This window comes from Polypterus senegalus, chromosome 9 (assembly GCF_016835505.1).
Source record: "Polypterus senegalus isolate Bchr_013 chromosome 9, ASM1683550v1, whole genome shotgun sequence".
Taxonomy (NCBI): domain Eukaryota; kingdom Metazoa; phylum Chordata; class Cladistia; order Polypteriformes; family Polypteridae; genus Polypterus; species Polypterus senegalus.
In genome coordinates, this window is record NC_053162.1 from 87,504,092 (window position 1) to 87,529,174 (window position 25,083).

General features: G+C 39.3%; 1 protein-coding gene across 1 annotated transcript in view; it reads left to right on the forward strand.

The window, feature by feature from the left end:
* dbndd1 (dysbindin domain containing 1) overlaps positions 1 to 21,814 on the forward strand; it is a 131,185-nt gene extending 109,371 nt beyond the window's left edge. The window contains exon 4 of the mRNA XM_039763402.1: positions 18,852 to 21,814. Within this exon, the coding sequence (XP_039619336.1) occupies positions 18,852 to 19,018 (167 nt within the window). The 3' untranslated portion in view covers positions 19,019 to 21,814. The remainder of the gene's footprint in view (positions 1 to 18,851) is intronic.
* The last annotated feature ends 3,269 nt before the right edge of the window (positions 21,815 to 25,083 follow it).

The window sequence follows — 25,083 nt, forward strand, 5'->3', positions numbered from 1 at the left end:
AAAGCAAATCGTCCTCTCCTAATTCCCACCACCTGCACTTTAACATAACCAGTAATTTCCCAGTACTGGGAAACTAGCTTTATGGTCTCATAAAGAACTAAGGAGTACTTGATTTCCTTAAGTGAAGCCCTAGCTGTAATTACTTTATATGATAACCATGATTATGACACTAGTGAGTTGCCCGGCATTGGTTTCAAGATGCCACCAATACTTTTAAAATGTTTCATTTCTGGAAATTAGAGAAAAAATATGAACCTCAATATGTATTTTTTAAACAAAACCAATCTACAGCAAATCTCAGTGATCAAGGATAACACACAGAATAAAAAATTCTGTAACAAATTGACTCAGCAGCAGTGTGTTTTAAAAAATGCATTAAAAAATATTGACTTGCTTCATGCCAGAAATCATGACACATATGTTATTTTAATAGGGTGTTTCATTTTAATTTAACCTAAAAAAAAATCTAGACAATACTGCTTAAAATGTGTACTAAGCTTTATTGATCTGAGCTTGATTGATCACACAGTGCTAAAGTGAATGTGTCTGTGGCTAAAACTTAATCAGCAAATCTGAACACTCCTGCTGCTCTCTAGGAGTGTCTGTGGGGACAGGGGGGGAGATGAAAATAGCCTGCCCTTTGCTGCCATTCCTTTCCTGAATTTGTAGCCCCTTTCCCAAACCCTTTGGTCAGCTCATGCTTAGAAAAATGGCAGCTGTCCTCTCTACACATGAGGTGAAATGGAAAGGGTGCAGTGTGTGTGACTGTATCCTCAAATTATGTACAGAATTTTAAAGTAGTTGTTTTTGAATTGATCAACTGCAGGGTGTTCTTCAGATCAGAGAACATTATTTCATCTTCAAGAATCTGCAACAATGCTTGATAAATAAGGGCAATTTTTTTATTTTTGTCTGTTTGCACTTTCATTTGAATGTAATTTAAAAGATTAATTTACAGATATCAAGAGGAGGACATTCTGCGGTGGGCTGGCGCCCTGCCCGGGGTTTGTTTCCTGCCTTGCGCCCTCTGTTGGCTGGGATTGGCTCCAGCAGACCCCCGTGACCCTGTAGTTAGGATATAGCGGGTTGGATAATGGATGGATGGAAGAGGAGGCCATTTGGCCCATTAGGCTCCACTCTGTAGGTTGCAGATACCTTTTGATCAGAATCTATACATTTTGAAAATGTAATGAAAGTGGGCTCTCAACCTGACATAAAAATAATATAATAACACATTAAATTATTTTTGACAACACATGCAAAAATCAATTGCTTATGGATATATGGATATTAGAAAACTGGATATGTTTATTCAAAAGACTTGTCAAATGCCATCATAGCAAAAAAAAAAAAAATCAATTTCACAGTTCATCCATATTCAGGGAGAATATACATTATGCTCCCTTGGCAAACACAATCTGCCCTTTAATAAATCCACGGAAGATTGATGTGACTTGTGCTTTATTGTTTGACCTATTATGCTGAATAGGTTCAACATTAAACCCTTTGGACATCTAAATTCACAGAATGCATCTGCAACATACTTTTTTAAAGCAAACGAGGAATTCAGATATAATTAAGTAGGAAAATAAGATTAGGCATTTAACTGTAGATACTCTGTATATTCAAAGACCAGTAGACTTGGCCTAGGATAGGAAAGGAGTATGGGAAGGAAAGAAGGCACCCACTGTTGGCCCCAACATTTAACAGGGATTATGGGGTGCAATAATGATGATGATTGTTGTGTATTGCATATTTCTCTAATTACACATTTTTAGAATTGTTGTCTTTGGATGTTTTTAGGTTTAAAATATATAAATCTGAAAAAGTAATACATGTTATGCGTTACTGTACTGATACTGTGTGTATATTTGAAATTTGTAAGCATTTACTGTAAGTATTGCAGATGATAATGTCTTTGTTTTATTAACAAAAAATCTAATATCAAGGGATGCACAGAGGCAGTACTCAAAATATGACATAAAACAGAAGTAAAACAATGACTGAAGCCTGCATGGGGCTACCTTAAATAGGGCCAAACCCCTGTCCTACAGTTGGTCGACTTGTTCTCCAACCTGTGCACAAACACTCACTTCTCTTAATTGCCATCTCTCCCTCTGACTAAACAATACCTTGTATTATCTCATTTAATGACTCCAAGCTTACCAGGCCAGAGGCATGCAGTGCCTTTCAAGTCCCAACACAACTTCCAAAGGTTGCAAATCCCCTCTGAAAATTCTAGGTCCGTTCATGCAAAGCTTCCTTTGGTGACCCCCAATTCACTTGCAGTCCTGATGTTCTAGTCTGAATTTAAAGGATATGCGCTCCCCTTGGCAGCTCCCAGGTTATCTGATTCAGAAAAGATAAACAGTTAGAACACACAGCAGAATGACTAAAAGGGAATACAATTAAAATGAAAGACAGTCACATTCCCAGTGAGGCTTTATGCAGGCAGGTGTATTGCTGTAGGTATTAAGAAGCCCTAGTAGCCTATCATGACACACTTCTGCTAAATATCTATTGGTTGAAAGTCCTCAGTATTAATGTGTCAGAGAGAGGATTTGCAGCTTTGTTCATAATGGCACTCAGTTTTGTTTTAATTCTTTCCTTTGACCTCCTTTTAATTAACTTGTTGAACTGGTGAGCTTCTCATGAAGTGATGTTACCACCCCAGCACTCCACAGCGTAGAAAAATGCACTGGCCATCACAAAGGTGTTGAAGATGTGACGAATGTCATTACCCATACTAAAGGAGCACACACAATCCTCTAAGAACAAAGAGCCTGCTTTGCCCTTTCTTATATACTGTAGTTCCACTGTGTTTCGAGACCAGTCTAACCTGTAACTGATGCGGACCCCCAAGTATTTGTAGGAGTGCACCACCTGTACATCCACTCCCTGAATAGCAACTGGACATAGTGGCTTTTGGCATGGTGAAAATCAAAAACGTGTTTGTTGGTTTTGCTAATGTTAAGATGCAGACAATTCATTATGGATGAAAAAAACAAAGTTCTCCACCTTATTCCTATGCCCTGTCTCACCCCCATATCGATACATCCTAAAATTGCCATCATCTGAGAATTTCTGCAACTGACATGACCTCGTGTTATATTTATAGCCGGAGGTATACAGAGTGAAGACAAAGGAGACATGACTCTTCCTTTTGGTGCTCCAGTGTTGCTCAAATCTGTGTCAGAAACACAGTCCTTGAGCCACATAAACTGTGGTTTTCTTGACAGATATTCCATTATTCAGGACCCCATAAGCTCATCCACCTGCATATGTCCGAGGTTACCCCTGAACAGGAATGGTTGAATGTTATTAAAGCGACTAGAGAAATCGAAAAACAATTCTGTCAGTGCTGCCAGCTTTGTCCAGGTGAGAATAAGCCTTGTGGAACAGATAAATAATCACATCTTCCACTTCAGTCTTTGTCTGAGAGGCAAACTTCAGTTGGTCAAGGTGGTCTACCACAAGAGGACTCATGTAGTTCAAGGCCAGCCTGTTGAAGGTCTTTATGACATGAGATATTAGTGCCACTGGCCTGTAGTTAAAATTTAGACACATTCATATTTGTATTATTTCCTTTTGTCTGATATGTTTCAGATTGTTTGTATTGTATTATTTGTTATTAATAATTTAGCATTAATTTTTGTGACACCGTGTTGTTTAATAGGTGCCACTATTCTGTGTTTTCATGGGCGCCTCCATATTATTTATAGCAATGGCATCTGTTGCTAGTCACATTAACAGTGATGTCATTAAGCTGCCTCTATAAAACATGGTAGCACCCACAAGTAAGTGTTTTTACATGAAACCTACAGAAAGACCTCTTTCTTTAAAATTAGTAATATGGCTGCAAAGGATTCAATTATTTTGGAAACTTTGGACACTTCTTTTAGATTATGTCAATTAGTTCTGTTAACATATGTAATGTAGTGTTTAGGCTCTTTATTTCCTTTCACTTTGACCTCTGCCAATATTTATTCTTCCAAAACACTACATGTGCCTCTTATCACTCAACTCTAGGTTGTTTTTTTTTTTTGTTTAATATTGCTTTCTTGTGGTCAACATAAAACATAAGAAATTTGACAAACAAAAAGAAACCATTTAGTCCATCAGGCTCATTGTGTAACTAATAGTTAAGCTGTCTCAATATCTCATCGAGATACTTCTTAAAAGTGATTCAACTACATAGCTTGGTAATTTATTCTAGATTCCCACAACTCTCTGTGTAAAGAAGTGCTTCCTTGGCTTCAGTCATAAATGGGTTGTCAAAACAGAGTGTCTTTCATAATATGTAAAAAGAATCTAAACACACTATACTGTATTAGACTTGCTTGCTGCCATCTGTTAACCTGGGTACTCCTGTTAATGTTTTATTTACTTTCGTTTAAAGCCCTTTCTGTTTTGTGCCCATGTAATAATGCCTTCCTGGGCACTGTCTTCAGAAATAGGCTTATAATTTCCTGGCATTGTCCTCCTTCTTCCACTAGCACAGTGCTATCAGTGCTGGAGCCTTCTTTTAATGTCAGGGCCTCATAAGCTCTTGTCCCTGTTCTATAATATTGACCCTAGTCTTGGGCTCATTCTGCTCCTGACCAGAATCCTACTACAATACTTTAAGACAGATTTATATTATAAGCCTCCTTAACAAAGGCAAACGCAAAAGAGTCAAACCCATCAGAATGTTACAACATGACAGTATGAAAGAAAACCCAAACTTGCATACTCCACACAGAGGTCTGAACTGAAAAACTGTGAGACAGTTATGCTACTGCATCATCATTTGATTTTATAGTATACCATATGGATAATTTTTACTCCTATTGGACTATTTCATAATCCCACTGAATTCAATTCTCGGTCATGGGAAGCCAGAGTCTGTCCCTATACTGTATTCAATGTATTGTTACTGGTGGGAAATCACTCAAGGTCTTGTCCTTCTCTGTTTCATCTCCTCACACAGAATAACTTCCCAGAAACCAAGGGCTTTCGAGTCAAAGGAAAATGTTTATCTAGCTTTGGTAAAAGACAACTCCTTCTGTGCAGTGTTAAAGCAGGCTGCTGTGTAATCCAAAAGCCCAGAGTTCATGTCCCAATGTTATTACTGTCCCAGGAAGGACAATCAGCTAAGAATGGAAGAAGAAAATGAAACAGGATAGGGGAAGTGAAGGCAGACAGAGAGAGAGGGGGTAAAGAGAGCCTACTGCTACTGAAGAGTCATTCGTGCAGTTGGAAACTTGATTGGCTGATGAGCTGATGGAGTTCACCTTTAGCACCTTCTCTTTTAGAAAAGGCATTTTTTTTTAATCCAGCAGCTTGAGTTCGATCTTCATCACTGCCAAAACCTTAGGGAGGAGGTGTGGCTGAGACACAAAGGCATTACGCTGAGAGAATTCCCTAATTCTCTATTTTTTAAATGTTACCTACCCTATGTAGCTTGTAGTGATAGTAGAAAACAATAATAATCTCTTATATTATGCAGAATGGATGGAAAACGTTTATGATATAATAGAAGCCAATAGTGACTAATGCTATTATTTTGGGCAAACAATATGAAAAACATCCATAAAAAAAAATAGTAAAAGAGAGAAAGGAGAAGATTTGTTTTCCAGCATAATAACAACCCTGACCATAAAGTCAAAGCTACACAGGAATGGCTTAAAACTAACCATGTTATAATATCCTTGAATAATGGAGTCAGAGTCCACATCTCAATCCATATGAGAATTGGTGGTTGGACTTGAAAAAGGTTGTTCATGATTGCCATGTATCCTTACTGAGCTTGAGCAGCTTTACAAATAAGAACAGAGAAAAAGTATTAGTGCAACCTGATAAAGACCTGTGAATGCAGACTCAAGGCTGTCATGGCAGCCAAGGTGCATCTTGAAGAGGATGGATATTTATGTGATAAATTATTTTGCGTTTCATATTGGTAATTCATTTATACCACTTTGCAGAGATCTGTTTTCATTTTAACACTGAAGTCTTTTTATGTTCATCAAAGTCAAAAAAGCCAAACAAAATCCACTGGAATTCAATATTGTATAACAGTAATATGTGAAAACCTTCAAGTGGAAAAAAATTTATAGGCACTGTAGTTCTTAGATTTTCTTGCATTTTTGATGTTTTGACTTTGACTACAAAGCTTTTTTGTGCTCTTGTTTTCAGTACCCAGTTTTCAGTTCTTCTGGTACAAAGTACAAATTAGCCCTTTTCATAATAGTACTTATGATCTCCTGGGTTATTCTGAAGCCTATAGAAATTCTTTCTGAACACTTTTCTTAGAAAGATAGAAAGAAGTTTATTTTGTTGCTAGATAGATAGATAGATAGATAGATAGATAGATAGATAGATAGATTAAAATATACCAGTTGGCAACTTAGTGAAATATCTATATTTCTGTGATAATGCAATGTCTCTTTCCCCCTAAAGCAACATCTTTCAAGTCAAAAGTTTTTAAGTGCTCCTGAACAAACTCAGTAGTGCTAATGAAAGACTGTCATGAGACATATCCAAGCAGTGTGCGAATATGTGATGTTTTGGACTATAATGAGACATCTCTTTATACATTAGTGATTACATACATATAAAATAGCACTGTATGTCTAATGAGTCGGGAGTTCAATTATACCCTATTAATTAATTCATAAATATAGAGTGCTGTCTCCTGCCTTGCACCCTGTGTTGGCTGGGATTGGCTCCAGTGTGAACCTGTAGTTAGGATATAGTGGGGTAGATAATGGACGGATGGATGGATGACTGCCTACACAAATTTATTTTAGGGTTATCTGCATTAAGATAAATTATTTGGAATGAATACTGGATATACAAGACCCTTAATGGTATGATAAAGAACGGGAGTTCTCTAACCTGCAGCCTCTTTCGGACACGCAGCCCACACAAGCTCCTGAGTGTTACTGATATTTAGTCAAAAATTATGTACATTGTTCTTTCCTCTGCATATTTACAGTATGTTAAGGTGATATCTAACATTGTGTTACAGTATATGTAAAGGCTGTTGATCTTCTTGCGATTTGTGTTTCTAACAAATCAGTTTATTAGGACATTTTACAATGCCTCATGAGGACTTCTTATTGTGTGTTCTTCCCATACACATTGTGATCAGTAAGTGTAAAAAAAAGGCAATTAGGAGATGGGACATGCAAAAGAGGAGAGATAACAGGAATTAGTGCATTCTAAATCCAAGTGTCAGGCGATTAAAAGATGAAGCGAGTTGCGTACAAAATAAGTGTTAGTGGTATGAAGACAGAAATTCAGTCTACTGTCAGTCCTTATATTTGCTGACACAAGCAACCCTCATCATATGTGTGGACAGGCTCTTTGCACTGTGCCAAATGTAGTCACGTTTTCAAGCACATCATATAGGCAGCTATCCACAGTCTCAACTTCATTGTTTATTGTCATTCACCTTTTGTTATGTAACAGCCAGGGATTGTTATTTTCTAGGGATGCTGATTATTCACCATTAAAGTGTGTGATTAATGCGTTAAAAATTTCTGCAATTATATTTTTTAATGCAACCCATAAATGCCTTAATTTAATCCGGTTAATTTGACCAATTCACATGTAACAAAGCAGCACCAAATGAATCCAAATCTATTAAGTAGCGGGTCACTGTTGCATGATCACAAATACCAGAAGAGTCATCACTCAATCCTTATAATACAGGAGCATCCTGACCTGGAACATGAAATGCTGCACCATACTGAATCAATAAGGGATGCGGTTTGTCCCATATTTTCCTATACATTGATGTTTGCCACTGTGGTAGGCTGGCACCCTGCCTGGGGTTTGTTCCTGCCTTGCTCCCTGTGCTGGCTGGGATAGGCTCCAGCATACCCCCGTGACCCTGTGTTAGGATATAGCAGGACAATGGTTGGATGGATGATGTTTCCTGACTGGCCGACCAACCACAAGCGTTACCTGGTAGGTAACCATCCAAATTATCAGATTGTGATTCAGTACAGTATATTTGCACAGTATAGTGAAATGTCCAGATCAAAATGCTTACATTCAGTAATGTTTGTTTATGTAAGTCTGCCAGTGAAATGTAAGAGGCTGTCAAGGAATAGGTTTAAATGGGAGACAGAATGTCATAGGGTCAGCCATGTCCCTGATGTTAAATACACTTTCCGTCAAGCGTTTTCGGTCGTCCATGGAGGAGTATTCAACCTGAAACAGCACGGTGCAGTTGATGAACATGTCCAAGCAGCTAAAGAGCCGATGAAGCAGAGTGGAATTACTCGATTCCTTATCCCTCACTCACATTTCCTCCAAAGTAGACATGGTATGTTGTTCTAATTTTAGTTACCTATTTTAGTCTACATTATAACCTATATTATACTATAAACAATAAAACTAGGCAATAATCAGTGCAGATTGATCATGCTAATAATTACATCTATTTGGGGTGAACAGTTAGACTTATTTTATTTGATTAGCAGACACTGTTATCCAAAGCAACTTAAAATGGAGGGCAACATAATCAAGTAACATCAGTTTAAGGACTGTTTTGAACAAGTGAAGCTGGATAGGTTGCAAAAGTTGACCACCACAAGAGCTATAATGCTAGCATAACAAAACAAATATAAATTAACAATGTGACAGATATCCACAGAGCAAAACACATTCATTAATAGTTTGACAGATATTCACAGAACAAAAGGGTTTTAAATTTCTTCTTAAGCTCATTGAGGGAGTCAGCAGTTCGGATGGAGGTGGGCAGCTCGTTCCAATAACTAGGAGCTACATATGAAAAGAGTTTAGATTGAGATTTGATGCCATGCAGAAGTGGCCTGACCTGAGTTGGTAATAAGGAACATAGCATCTCACTGATGTCACCTTATACACAAAAAATGACCCACTGAACACTCTAAGCAAGCATTAAGGATGAGCTTAATTTGTGTTGCTACAGGAACCCAATGTAGTGACCTGAAGATATTAATGACGTGAGCCCATCTGGGATGGATGAATACAAGATGGGCTGCTGCATTTTGGACTATCTACAGTGACTTGAAGACACATATGGGTCCTCCTGCTAAATGTGAGTTGAAGTAATCCAGATGTGACAAGACCAATGCCTAGAACAGAAGAGAAGGTCTGTAATGCCAATGTCACATGAAGGGACCTCTAGTCATTGAGTATGTCAGACTTGCCAACTGTAGTTGATCTCACCGTGGGACCAAAAATCATTGGGTGTGTTAAAGAAAGTCGCACTTCTACCTTTTTCTGGCAAACAACAGTGTGCTGCTACCTGACTAAGCCAGTGCTGTGACGTCTTCAGAGCAATCCTAAAATGGTCATATTTTGCACCATTTATGCATTCCATGTTTGAATAAATAGAAGACTTTATGTGCGTTTCGCTATGCCTTTCAACTTTCTTTTCATCCCACATGTCATGATTAGCGATCACATGAATTCATTTGGTATTTTCTAACATCTTGACAACTATTTGTTTGTTTTATCCTTTCTTAGATCCACCACCAATTTGAGGTTTCCTTTCATCATCCAATCTGTAGATAATGATAATAATAATTCTTTACATTTATATAGACCTTTTCTGACTACTTAATGTACTTTACACTAATTGTGCAGTATCCACCTGAATAAGGCAATGGCAGCACTTTTGTGACTGTACACTCTCAACACATAAGCTATTAGGTGGTAAAGGGGTGAGAGATAGTTAACCAATTAGAAATGGGATTATTGGGGGGCCAGAATGACTAGGCCATGGTGGGCAATTTAGCAGGACATCAGGATACACCATACACATTATGAAAGACGCCAAGGATCTTTTATGACCACAGAGTCAGGACTTGAATTTTATGTTTCATTCGAAGGAAGACAAACATCCTCAAAAAAATACGTAAATCTTTTTTATTGCGATTCTCACAAGCTTCATTTGGTTTGACTTCTTTGCCTGTGTAAGTCCCAAACAGGAAGTAACTGGCATCCCGACCAGGACAGGGGAAGGTTCCTTACCTGGACAGGAGGCGCCAGGTGGATGGATGAGCATCCCAACCAAGAAAGAAGAAGGTCCCTTACCTGGACAGACACTCTGGCTGGATGCATTTTCAGTACCTTTCCAGGCCAGGGTAAAATGGAAAGACAGGGAAGGACCGTCTCTGGGGACTGTTTATACCTCCAGTATGCTAGGTGGCAGCTGCCCTCGGGCAGAGCTCCCACTCATACTCCTGCAGGGTACTTTGGGAAATGTAGTCTCGGAGAACAACCCTGTCGGGGTGTGTGGATGCCACCTGATGGGTCTATTAGAAAGGTGCACACCTCAAATGAAGTTCCGCCTGAACCAAAAGTGCTGCAATGCTGTAATCATTGGAAATCGGAAGTATTCCCGGGTCTTGAGAAAAAAGGAGCCATCCGGCCTCATCCAGGCAAGCTGAGTTGGGAAGAGGTGGACAAAGCTTGCCTGGAGGAGAGTTTGAGGATTTATTGTGGAATAAAGTATGTGAAAGGAGTATTGAAGCCTGTATAAGGTATTGAATTTAATAAAATCACTTTTATTAAAGCCTTTTGACTGAGTGAGTGCATGTGTGTTCTGGGTTTGAGGAGCTACAGCGCCCTCTAGTGACCACACCTGTTTTTTCAACTTTGATTCTTGTCTCTCCTTAGGGTTTTGCCTGCTAGTTTATGTGCTTCTCCTTGTTTAGTTTAGTAAATAAATATATCACCTATTTCTAAATGGTACACTACAGTTCTTATTCTTGTCTACATTTCTGGCTTGCCGAAAGAACAAACTGACTTTATTGTTTTGATCACTGTACATTACTTCTTTTTCATCACATTACATTTCCTGGTTCTTTAATTAAATTTCCCTCTGCTGAGGCAGAACAACTGGGTATGTCACATTACTTTACATTACTTACTTACCTGCCATCTTTGACCTTAGGGGTTCCAGAAATGAATGGACTTGTTTCTCTGAAGTTCCTCCTTTAGGGTGGCCTGAGGCCATATGATCACAAAGTATAGTCCACATTTTGGGCAGGGCAACTCCCTAAGGACTTTAGGTTTCTACTGGAGCGTGACTATCTGCATATGCCTCTAGTCCACTCCTGAGAAAGAAAAGAAAAAAAAAAGTAGAACATTTTTTGAGGCAACTGAATTTCCTTGATTTATTTCAGATTTTCTAATTGCTGCCAACAGGGATTTCCCTTGAAAGTGAAATGAATTGTAACAATACATAAAGTAAATTAACACAGGGAGAGGCACTTCAACAACAACAACAACAACATTTATTTCTATAGCACATTTTCATACAAACAGTAGCTCAAAGTGCTTTACATATTAAAGAATAGAAAAATGAAAGACACAATTATAAAACAAAATAAATCAACATTAACATCGAATAAGAGTAAGGTTCAATGGCCAGGGGGGACAGAAAAATAAAAAAAAAAACTCCAGACGGCTGGAGAAATAAAATCTGTAGGGATTCCAGACCATGAGACCGCCCTGTCCCCTCTGGGCATTCTACCTAATATAAATGAAACAGTCCTCTTTGGATTTAGGATTCTCACGGAAGGGCTTGATGATGATGATGGTCACGTAGACTTCTTCCTTTTAATCCGTCCATCATTGTTGGAGCATCATGAAGCTTTGAGTAGGTGGAGGTGGCGCAGGCCGCCACCACAAAGAAACCGGAAAAAGAAACAGAAAAGAGAGTAGGGGTCAGTACCGATTTTAGACTAGAACTTCAACGACTAGATTAGATCTCATTGATACCCTCCAGACCTAGGGTAGTGTGAGCTCCTCTGTTTCATTCTCACTTCCTCTATCGGTTACTTTCTATAGCTCGCCACTTTGGTTCCCTGTTTTATCTCCTAGGCCATTCACAACAGCACTACAAACACAATGAGCCATTTTGAAGGTTTCCTTAAGGGCAAGTATCGTCTCTGATGAGATAGCAGACCTCTGGCCATTGGCACCACAAACTTTAAATGTCCCTCTAATATGATTCCCTCAAAAAGGTCAGATTAACATTCTTTTGAATGTTTATGTAAATGTATGCACAAATATGTATAATCATACAATTTACACAGATTCAATTGTGTACTTGGCTGGAGGTACCATTATGTTGCAACTTAATACAGATAATTCTTTTATAACAGTGCTCCAGTATGCAGGAGTAGCAACAGACATAAACTTTGAAGCTAATGGCATTCGACTTGCTAGTAAATTGATTCTGCTGTATATCTCTGGGGAGCTTGTACACCCATTACACTATGATAAAGTCAGCTTTAATTTACAAAACATTCCCTGAAAGAAGAGAACTGCAAAACGAAATGGAGAGTTAAGGTTTATAGCATGAAATGAAGAAGGCCTCAGTGCAGTTATTAAGAAGATGATTTTGAAATATCAGAGTAAAAATGAAAACGCTTTCTTGCCCCTAGACAGTCTTAAAAAGGGTTTAGTTTTTTGTTGCATAAATGAGTATTCTGGGGAAATGCTTAGCAAAGGAATATGAATATTAATAGTAATAGCACTACTACTATTTGCATCATTAGTCTAGCCTCACAATCAGGCATTTGTTATACCATTTTAACAAGATTTTATATTCTTGCAAGAAAAACATTTTGAGCTCGAGAAGATTAAGTTACAATACCTTCCACCTTACGACTTGTTTCCTTTTAAATAAAAAAAAGCAATTGATTTTAATATATTGTTGTGGTGATATGCTCCAAGTTGGTTGGACGTACAAGAAAGAATTTTAACATAATCTGTACACTTGACAATGCTACTAATAATAACAGCAGTAACAGTTAAAATAATGAGGATCATACATGTGTTTATTTTCCAAAGCTGAGGTAATTTATGGATGAAAGGATCAACATTTCGATAGTGATCAGAGGATTTTAAGTCAATATGCTCTAATCATCAAACATTTTTTAAATATCAGTAGTTAGTCCATTTGACTGACTGCTTATGTTGCAGATCTAAATATCACAGAAATGTGCTGGAAGTTATATAGTGGTTTTCTTTTGAGAGACGTGGTGTAATAATAGCTGATTATCTGCACAAAAATAGTTCTACAAAGTTTATTGTATATTTTATTTATTAAGTATTTTAAGGAAAAAATAATATGCAATATACTGTATATGAGATGGGTGACATGTTGGTACAGCCTACCCTCAAGAAATCGTCAGACCTTCCCCCAAATTAGCGTTATGAATATGATCTTTAAGTGCTCTTTTGTGCTGTGGTATGTTGGGGAAGAAGCTTGAAAACTGTGGATGAAATCAGACTTAGAAAGGAAGGCTAGTTCTCATATGCAGACAAGTATGGACTCTTTGGAAGCAGTAACAAAGAAGAACAATGTTGGTTAAGCTGTGGATTGTCATTGACAATGACTTACATCCTATGCATGGCACTCTAGCCACAGACCTTTAGTACAATGCTGAATCAACTACATTCTCCCAGGGAACGCTATCAGACTTTGTTCTTACCAGTCGCCATTGTATCCAACTTTGTCAATTTGCAGCCGGCATATGATTCTTTTCCCTCTGGTGGCAAGTGATCCACGATTTTTCAGTTATTTTAAAATCACATAGAATTATAAACATCAGAGTTTGAAAGGGTTAATTGCAGATTTCATGTTAGAATTCAAAACAAAATGAAATAATCCACTCCATGGTTTCCACTTTAAATTCAAGAGTCATTATCTTACAATTACAAGACAATGAAATAATCACTCCACAATTGCTGCTTCAATTATAAATCCAGAACCTAGCACTCAAAAGCAAAGAGGAACAAATGGCTTGTAAGTGGCACATGCCTGCTGTTTTCCTCTGAATTCTTCACCATCATATACACATACACTGCGTATAAAACTTCTACACACCCTCGCCAAAATGGCAGGCTTTATGTGGTAAAAAATGAAACCAAATGAAATCCTGTCAGAACTTATTTCACCTTTATTGCAAAAATGCAATCTATACAAAGAAGATGAAAACAAATCAGAAACTGATTAGTGAAAGAGGAAAACAAATCCTACAAAAACCTGGTTGCATTAGTGGGCACACCCCCTAAACTAAAAGTTGAAGCACCTTTTGATTTTGCTACTCCCTCAGTCTTTTTTGGTAAGAGTCTATCAGTTTGGCACATCAGGACTTGGTGATTTTTGCCCAATTCTCCTTTGCAAAAAATTTCCAGATCTGTCAAATTCTGAGGGTATCACCTGTACACAGCTCTATTCAAGTCACTTCACAGATTTTCAGTTGGATTAAAGTCTGGGCCATTCTAGAACACTGGTCCTCTTTTCATGAAGCCATTGCTTTGTTGATTTTGATTTATGCTTTGGGTCGTTGTCATGCTAAAAGGTGAAATTCCTTTTCATCTTCAGCTTCCTAGCAAATGCTTGAAGGTTTTGCACCAAAACAGACTGATACTTGGAGCTCTTCATGATTCTATCCATCCATCCATCCATCCATTTTCTAACCCGCTGAATCCGAATACAGGGTCACGGGGGTCTGCTGGAGCCAATCCCAGCCAACACAGGGCACAAGGCAGGAACCAATCCTGGGCAGGGTGCCAACCCACCGCAGGACACACACAAACACACCCACACTATCCACCTTGACTAAAGCCCCAGTTCCAACTGAAGAAAAGCAACCCCATTGCATGATGCTGCCTCCACCATGCTTCGCTGTGGGTATGGTGTTCTTTTGATGATGTGCTGCGTTATTTTTTGAACCAAATATACCTTTTGGAATTATAGCCAAATAGTTCAACCTTGGTCTCATCAGATCATAATACATTTTTCCACCTTGTTGTAGGAGACTGGATATACTTTTTTGCAAAGTTTATCCATTCTTGGGTGTTTTTCTTTGTGTCATGCTACCCTATCGCACAAACCAGACATATGAAGAATATGATTGATTGTTTTCACATACAGTGGTGTGAAAAACTATTTGCCCCCTTCCTGATTTCTTATTCTTTTGCATGTTTGTCACACAAAATGTTTCTGATCATCAAACACATTTAACCATTAGTCAAATATAACACAAGTAAACACAAAATGCAGTTTTTAAAATGATGGTTTTATTATTTAGGGAGAAAAAAAAATCCAAACCTACATGGCCCTGTGTGAAAAAGTAATTGCCCCCTTGTTAAAAATAACCTAACTGTGGTGTATCACACCTGAGTTCAATTTCCGTAGCCACCCCCAGGCCTGACTACTGCCACACCTGTTTCAATCAAGAAATCACTTAAATAGGAGCTGCCTGGCACAGAGAAGTAGACCAAAAGCACCTCAAAAGCTAGACATCATGCCAAGATCCAAAGAAATTCAGGAACAAATGAGAACAGAAGTAATTGAGATCTATCAGTTTGGTAAAGGTTATAAAGCCATTTCTAAAGCTTTGGGACTCCAGTAAAATATGGTGGTGGTAGTGTGATGGTCTGGGGTTGTTTTGCTGCTTCAGGACCTGGAAGGCTGGTTGTGATAGATGGAACCATGAATTCTACTGTCTACCAAAAAATCCTGAAGGAGAATGTCCGGCTATCTGTTCGTCAACTCAAGCTGAAGCGATCTTGGGTGCTGCAACAGGACAATGACCCAAAACACACCAGCAAATCCACCTCTGAATGGCTGAAGAAAAACAAAATGAAGACTTTGGAGTGGCCTAGTCAAAGTCCTGACCTGAATCCAATTGAGATGCTATGGCATGACCTTAAAAAGGCGGTTCATGCTAGAAAACCCTCAAATAAAGCTGAATTACAACAATTCTGCAAAGATGAGTGGGCCAAAATTCCTCCAGAGCGCTGTAAAAGACTCATTGCAATTTATTGCAAACGCTTGATTGCAGTTATTGCTGCTAAGGGTGGCCCAACCAGTTATTAGGTTCAGGGGGCAATTACTTTTTCACACAGGGCCATGTAGGTTTGGATTTTTTTTTCTCCCTAAATAATAAAAACCATCATTTAAAAACTGCATTTTGTGTTTACTTGTGTTATATTTGACTAATGGTTAAATGTGTTTGATGATCAGAAACATTTTGTGTGACAAACATGCAAAAGAATAAGAAATCAGGAAGGGGGCAAATAGTTTTTCACACCACTGTATGGGTATAACCAGTAATTGCCAGGAAATCCTGTAGCTCCTTTAATGTTGCTGTATGTCTCTTGGTGGCCTCCCTAACCAGTTTTCTCCTTGTCTTCTCATCAATCTTGGAAGAGACTTCCTCATCTTGGTAGAGTCACTGCTGAGCCATATTTTCTCCGCTTGTTGATGACAGTCTTCACTGTGCTCTATGGGATGTTTATTGCTTTGGGTACCCTTTTTTTTACCCCTGTCGTGACAGATCCTGTTCATGTTTTAAAAGCTCTTTGTGGAATGTGGATTTTGGAGTACGGTAGGTTGAAACCAAGAGGATTTCAGAATAATCTCACAGGAACAGTCAAACTTTATTTGAGCTCAATCAGAACCACTTTAACTGATGTCAGGTGTATACTAACTACTACTTTAGCGAGACAGTCTTTTTGGATTGGTTGATTCTGAACGCAGCCACATCCTTGATTATTTAAGGCTGTGCACACAAATGCAACCAGGTTTTTGTGGGATTTGTTTTCCTTTTTTCACTAAACAAGTTTGTTTTCACATTCTTTATATAGATTGCAATTTACCAATGAAGGTGGAATAAGACCTGATAGGATTATTCTTGGTTTCATTTTGTTTTTTGTGCGCAGACTTTTTATATTCACTGTAGTTGTGCAATGTCTGTGTTATCTTTCGATTAACCAATGACTAGAGATACAGTATGATTGATACAGTCTGTCATCCAGCTTTGGAAAGTCTCTACCAGGACATCAACAAAACATTAAAAGGCTGCAGCTGACAGTGCTGCCCGTTTCAAAGATTCAATAAGGTTACCACTGGAAAGCTTGAATAAAACACCAAAGAATTTCTCTTTCAATACATCTCCATCAGTGAAGGTTTTATTATGCTTAACCATGTCCTATAGCTAGGATGGAAGCACTTGTTTTTCTTTTTTGTTGAATTAAGTTAATAAATGCATGATGACATTATAAAGACAAACTTCAGTTCACTCAACATTGAAGTGGTGACTCTCAATAAGCGCCAGCTCCTCCATTATCCTGATCAGGATAAAGTCGGTTTAGAAAACGTAACAATATTTTTTAGAAAACGGGTGGATACTTTGCTAGTTAACTCATTGTAGTGGCTAATTTGCAATTTGAATTTTTAAATGTTTTCCGTAGGGGGCATTCCAGCTCCCCAAACCTGATACAGGCAGTCACAGGCACAAGTTCATCAACACACACAGACTTTTATTTGTGGGAAACTCTTTTCCAACAGTTTCCCACAACAGCAATGCACAGTACAACACACAGGAATAAAAGAACACAGCACTTTGTCTTCTTCCTCTCACAGCTGGCTCCTTTTATGTAATACCCGGGAGTACTTCCTGTGTCCCATAGGCTTGGTCCAGAAGCACTTCCGGGTAAGGTGGGAGCCCGATTAAGCTCTCCCTGGAACCCAGCAGGGCTGAGTCACCAAACTCCCAAGTCCAAACATGTCCTGTGAGAATCCAGGGGGTTGCCATCTAGCGATCAGGGGGAGATAATGACCTGAGGATGCTTTGCTCCCCCTGTCCTTCCATCACAAAGGCATCCTGGCCAGGTAGGAGCGCTAGCTGTCCACCACTTGTTCTAATCACCAAAAGTTTCATTACTGGATACAATCAGTGTAGATTTTCAGGTGAAAAAATATGAATTTAAATGATTAAGCTTGCTCATCTGGAATGATAAGAACACCAATATGAAGAATTGGGTGTGAGATGTGAAAGAAAAGGTTAATTGGATGAGTGTCCAGGGTTCAATAAGGGAGTGTACCTGTTAAAGTGTGTGTGTTGTCACATTATGATGGGGTCTTTTCTCTGGGAGAATTTGGACTGAGATTAAATCAATTTGATGACTCCTGCTGCTTTAGATGTTACAACATATCCTATGCTATTTAACATGTTGATTTTTAATAAAATAAGAATATATATGTTTTATTTATTAATATGCTGTAACGGTTTGGGGCATTATCGCTCCCTTGAAACCTCAGACAATACGTCAGACACCAGATAAAAGTTCAAATAATGGATTTATTATAATAATAATAATGTGCACAAAGCACCCTCCTCTCCACAATACTCATATAAATCACCAATACAATAGCCAATAATTAATCCTCCACTCTCCCAGACGCGTTGCCACCCTGCCACCCAGCTCAACTTGTTTGTTTGGGATTTCCCAGAGTCCTTTATAGTCCTTGACCCGGAAGTGTTTCGCTCCTCTCAGTCCATGTGATTGGCAATACTTCCGGGTCAGATAAAAACTCTTCTTTTTCATCCCGTAAGTACGTCATTTCCTCTGTCCCTGTGACCAGGACGTACTTCCGGGGTATAGGGCAAATACAAGTCTCTGAGCCTCCCTGCAGCGTCCCCTTGCGACCCCCATGGTATCCAGCAGGGCTGTGAAGAAAAACTCCAATATCCATGATGCCCTGCTGGAATTTGGGGCACCTCCATGCTGCCGGAAGGGCTCCATGTAGCGGCGTGGGGGTATTGGCCGGGATGAACGGCCGGCCATAGTTCACAATACGTGACTCTTTCAATATGATTGTATTTCTGCGTGTCTGCCAAAGACAGACAGCAGCTTCAGCTTGATATTAATAAAGTATCTGACAACTTATAAAAATGGAGACAGAAAATGAATAGATTGATAGATGAATATTGAGAATCCTTTCTGAACTTATCTAGTTTCAGTACAGCTGCTAATTGAACTAATAATTTTCATGTTTATTTCAGCACTCCACCAGCCTCCCATCCCTCGTGGCGGATACCTGCGCTCTCCCTCCTGGACACGAACCAAAGGAGAGCAAGGCCGCGAAAGGAAACCAAATTCCAGTGATTCAGAAGTATGCCTAGAAGCAACAGAGTCCATTTTAAAGATGGAGAGACCCAAACAACATTGAGGAGGAGAAGGAGACCACTGCTTCCAACCCATTCTGAGCCGCAGACTCTGACATTTACCAGTCTCTACTTAAAACTGGTGCTAAAGAGATGCTTGTATTTGGACCTTGTGCACTGTTAACTAAAGTAGGCAAATAGTGAGGGAGCACAGCTTCTGTATATGGGGGACTTCATCAGCTCACATTCTGCTTTGATTGGCTGTGTGTCCAGAATTATTCCATTTAAGAGCCAGCTGGCCGAAAAAAAAAAGAAAAAGTATTTTTCTGGATGAATGTTTTGCCTAATTGCACACAGGGACCTGGAGTTAACTCCATCCCGAACACAATGAATGGGTCATAAGTAGAAAAGACACGCTTACTCAGCCAAGATCACCTTTCCTGTGATACATATTACAATTTAAAGTGACCCTAACCTTAATCTTTTAAGCACTTTCAAACACATTGCAGTTTTAGGTATTGATGATGCTGTTACAGGTCCACTAAAGATAACTAACCCTCTGCACTCATTTGCTTTTTTTGTTTGTCTTGGTCTGTTTCTTTTTTTAATTTGTTTTATATCTAAAATAACTTAAAGCCTTATGGCCAGAAACATGAGTACTTTGGTCAAAGGAATAAAAAAGTCAGAGGGCTGCCAAAAAGGATCTATGGCTAAAAATTGCAGACACTCCATGAATAACATCAAGATTAAAAAACTGTGGTTTAGACATTTCAAGAAATAAATTCAAATGAATAGAAACCCAAAGTGTGCTGCCATCACTACATTTGATATAATCAGGGGTATGTGAGGTCAACAATTGAAGCTGAAAATTAATGAAGAGAACTGGCTGTCTCAGTGGTCCCCTATTCCTAGGGATGTCACCTAGATTTGCCTCATTGCTGCTAAGTTTCATACTTCACAATATCTAAATCACAACAACCATGGGCTATAAATGATCTCCATGATTAATAAAATCAGGAAGAAGTGTAATGTGGTTGCACCCTCACTGCCTTCGTTTGGATACGGCTTCACTTTAATATACTGCATGTTCTCACTGAGGGTTTGAGCCCACTCAATTAGTGTTGAACATTTGGCACATCAAGGCTCCATTATGGTGAGATGGTGACAAACCATAAAGTGAACACCTTGCTTAAGAAGAATCCACATTTCCCTTTCTTAAAATGTCATTTTGTCATGCAAGAAACCCGGCCACTTTGGTCAAGGGAATAGCATAAAGTGCCAAAAAAATCAATTGCTAAAAATTACACAGGGACATGCAATTTTCTTCCCTGGCCTTACAGTATCCTTTCAGTTATTTAGCTCCTGTGGTTACCTTATGGTGTATTTAACAGCTCCAGATTGCAACTGTTTGCTCAGTCTTTCACTTTCTTTAGTTGTCTTTTGTAACAATGGCTTCACTCATTAACTATGATTTACCAGAAGATTTGACATGTGTTGAATTTTGACTTTGATGCCTATACTGTATTTTTTATAATGTGCTCTTGTTTACATTACTAGTCAACTGCTGATCTTTCCACAATTATAACTACGATATGAGTCAATAATTTAAAAATGGTGCCAGCTGCTACTTGAGGCATCCAAAAGTCCTCTCCATACTCAAAGAAGGTATAACCATGAATGGCAAAGAGGAGGTGAGGATCCATTTTGGACAAAGCTGAGCACACCAGCATTACAATACTACAGAATATTGTAGAAATTTGGGACTTTTTTATTAGAAATAGATGGCTATTTAATCTTGATTCAGCTCCAGAAGGAAGAGTGGTGGCAGATGAAAACATGACAATGTATTAGCTACTGCTCCTCAAGACACCTAATCATGAACAATGTGAAACTAGAGACTTTGTGATGAACTGCTGGATTTAAACCGGCATACAAGAACAGTAATCTCAGCAAATGCACCAAAAGTTGATTAAAAAAAAATTACCATTTTGGCCTGAAGGGGGCGGTCCAGCACCCCAACGCAGACAAACACAGGCACACATCCAGCAACTCACAGACTTATTTAGTCCAGGGAAACTCTTCCAGTAAGTGTTTGCCTCAGCACAGTACATAAAACACAGCAATAAAGCAGCACACACTACTTTTTTTTCTCTTTTCTTCTCTCTCTCTCTCTCTCTCTTTGCCTTCTCCTTCCTCTAGCAAGCTTCGTCCATTTTCCTCTAGATCCTGGCTCCTGGAGCTGTGGCAGATGGCTTCTATTATGCTGCTCCCAGGAGGACTTCCAGTGTCCTGTAAGCCCGGACTTCCGGGTGAGGTGAGAGCCCAACAAAGTGGAGCTCAGCAGTGTCTGCAGTACCACCTATTAGCGGCATTTCTGAAACTCAAAAGTGCTGAGCCAGCAAACTCCAACTCCAAGAGGGTCCTGTGAGAATCTATGGCACTGTAACAACCTAGGGGGGGGGCTGAAATCTAGCAATTTGGGAGAGATAATGCCCTGACCATACTTTCTCCCACACTTGCCCAGCCAGGCAAGGGTTCCAGCCATCCGCCACACTATACAACTGATTTTATGTTGAGGTGACACACTAACTTAAAAATACAAAACAAATCCTTTTAGAAAGAAAGGTTTACCTATTTGTGAACTGGTACTCCATTCAACACCCATTAATGATGGTTTTGTTTTTAGTAAATGTGCTAAGATCTGTTTGAAGGCAACTTCCTGGAGTAAAACTGACGTCATGTGAATAACATTTGTACTCAACAAAGACCTTCTGAAAGTTGTAAGACCCCTTCACTTGTGTCACAATGTATGTTGCAAACTTGTGCTAAAATTATATAAATATTTTTTTCCCCTCACTCAAGCAATTGTCATGAACTAAAAGTCCCAATCACTAAACGAGTTCCAAGGCATGTAGTTTCAAAAACTTCCAATATTGCCCACTAGAGGGGGATATCACCGTCAAACCCAGGCAAGCTCCAAATCTTTATAAAGTAAAAGATTCATTTTTTACAAGATATTCCAATCACAATGGAGCTCTGTGGAGCACAAAGGTAAAATGGGATTGCCTGTAACAAAGGTCATATGAACACAGTGGCAATACAGAATCCAAAGAGAGCAGTTGAAAAACAACTGCAAGGGGTTCAAAATTCCAAATGAAGCAAAATGCATAAGCAAAATAACTCACCAACTCCAAAGCGCATTCACAGTCAACCAGCAGGATTTACAGAGTGGTGGACAGTTCCTGGCAGTGATTAGCTGGTGACACTGCCCACTGGGGACCACCCACAAAACACATGGAACATAGTGTGGTCCCCGGCCGGGCTGTGCCTCCTCCAGACCGAGAGGGGGCGACCGTCCTGGTTATGTTGGGGGCCTCGGGTAGAGGGCTTGGAAGCCCAGCCCTGTAGGGACCCGTGGCCACCGCCAGGCGGCGCCCGATGCCAGTTTATCCCGTGTGGTCCTCGGCCGGGACTGGAGCCCGGCCGGGACGCCTTGGAGGACCACAGGAGGGCTTGTGCCTCCTCCAGACCGAGAGTGGGCGACCGTCCTGGTTATGTTGGGGGCCTCGGGTAAAGGGCTTGGAAGCCCAGCCCTGTAGGGACCCGTGGCCACCGCCTGGCGGCGCCCCGGTGCCTGAATATCCCGGGAGCCCAGCACTTCCGCCACACCAGGAAGTGCTGGGGGGAAGACGACGACAGGGGACACCCAGACGGCTTCCGGGTGCGCAGCCGGCATTTCCGCCACACTGGGGTGTGGCTAGGACTGATGGCCGGGAAGCAGCTGGAGCCCATCCGGGTTCCCATTTAAGGGGCCGCCTCCCTCCAGTTATTGACAAGAGTCGGGTGGAAGAGTGGCAACGTCTGGAGGAGGAAGGAGGCGGTGGGAAGAAAGAGAAAGAGAGAGAGAGAGAAAAGGAAAAGGAGAAAAGAGAAGGCATTGGATGGGCCTGGACTGAGGAGTATTGAGGTTGGTGAACGGAATTATGAAAGAGAAAAAGATGAATAAAGATGTGTTTGTGGGTGACATTAATATGTCTGCCTGTCTGTGTCCGGGGCGAGGTTCACAATAGTAAAGGCAGCTTACATACATAGACAAACACAAAAGTAAAAAAAAAAACGATGCATATAAACATTATTTAAAAAACAAAAGAGATGGAAAACATGAATTAGAGGGAGAACTTTGGCTGAGACATGACAGCAATGCTTGATAATCCACAATGACAAGGTGAAACAGGATAGCTGACATTTTTGCAAATAATTTAAATGTAAAAAAAATACTGAACTATCCCAATCACACAAGCATTCAGACCCTTTACGCAGTACTTAGCTGAAGCCCCTCTGGCATCCTGAAGTCTTCAAGCTTCAGACACCTGGATTTGGAGATTTACTACAGTTCCTCTCTGCAGATTCCCCTCAAGCTCTGTCAGACTGGATGGAAACCATCGTAGGACAGTTGTTTTCAGGTCCAGTTTTGCTTTGTCATTCTTGGGTTTGGCTTGATAAGAGGAACAAATGCATTTAAATGATTTTATGATTTTAAAACAAGGCTGCAAGAAAGCAAAATGCAAACTTCTGATTCCATTGTACATTTACATATCTGGCCAGTATTTTTATCCAAAGCAACTTACAATATCTGACATACAATTGGTTACATTTGATTTTTTGGTTTTTCCAATTGGGGCACAAGGAGGTGAAGGGACTTGCTCATGGTTGCACAGTGTCAGTGGAGGGGTTTGAATCCACAACCTCAGGGTTTGAGGTCAAAACTCTTAACCACTATGCCAAATTGCCTTCCTACATGTAAGCACAACCTGATTTTGGAATCCCCAATTCCGGACATTTCTTTCAAACAGTAAAAAGGGGAAATTGTGACAATAGAATTATAACAAAGATCAGCGTCTGAAGGAATTCCTTTAACAAAATGTGTGTCGAATTTGGTGGAAACATATACACAATCTCAACAAGTTTTGAGGGAAAATTCTTTTTTGCACAAAACCAAACATAAGCATGAATGTTGGATATTTCTGGGATAACTCACTGAGCAGCTATAAATCAATCGAAAAGCAAAACAGCCTTGGACTTCTTTACCAGCTTGGAAGCAGAATACTCATTTACAGAAATTAATGCACACAGTTTTTTGATCTTTAGTGCTAGGTTAGTTAGAATGTTTTCTTCTTAAAAATATACTTTGTTAATATATTTACATTGTATAGAGCAGTGTTTGCCAACCTCGGCCCTGTGGATCCCCTGTGACTGTAGGGTTTTGTTCCAACCAGATTCCTAATCAGTGACAACACCTGATAGCACTCATCTCATTTAATTAGCTGGTATTATTTTTATTTTATTCTACATTCAGAAAAGCACATCAGCATGATTTTTACATTTAGAAGACATTTAGAAATATTTCTGATTTTCCTAGAGATTTAAATGCTTAGCTATCTTTTGTTGATTTCATTATAGTTTGCACTTCTCTGTGCAGATTTTCCCTTCATGTATCTTATTAATGACAATTAAAAATGAACAGAGCAGACACGCTGGCAAACAACACTGAATAATCAAAGGCTGCAAGTACTTTAGCATCAGACCTACTACTTAGTAAATAATGGATTAATTAAACAATTAGAACACCTAGAAAAATAGAATGAAAATCAAGATGAATACATTATTTCCATATAACTGCTTGGTACATTTTAATATATATATATATATATATATATATATATACAGTGGTGTGAAAAACTATTTGCCCCCTTCCTGATTTCTTATTCTTTTGCATGTTTGTCACACAAAATGTTTCTGATCATCAAACACATTTAACCATTAGTCAAATATAACACAAGTAAACACAAAATGCAGTTTTAAATGATGGTTTTATTATTTAGGAGAAAAAATCCAAATCTACATGGCCCTGTGTGAAAAAGTAATTGCCCCTTGTTAAAAATAACCTAACTGTGGTGTATCACACCTGAGTTCAATTTCCGTAGCCACCCCCAGGCCTGATTACTGCCACACCTGTTTCAATCAAGAAATCACTTAAATAGGAGCTGCCTGACACAGAGAAGTAGACCAAAAGCACCTCAAAAGCTAGACATCATGCCAAGATCCAAAGAAATTCAGGAACAAATTAGAA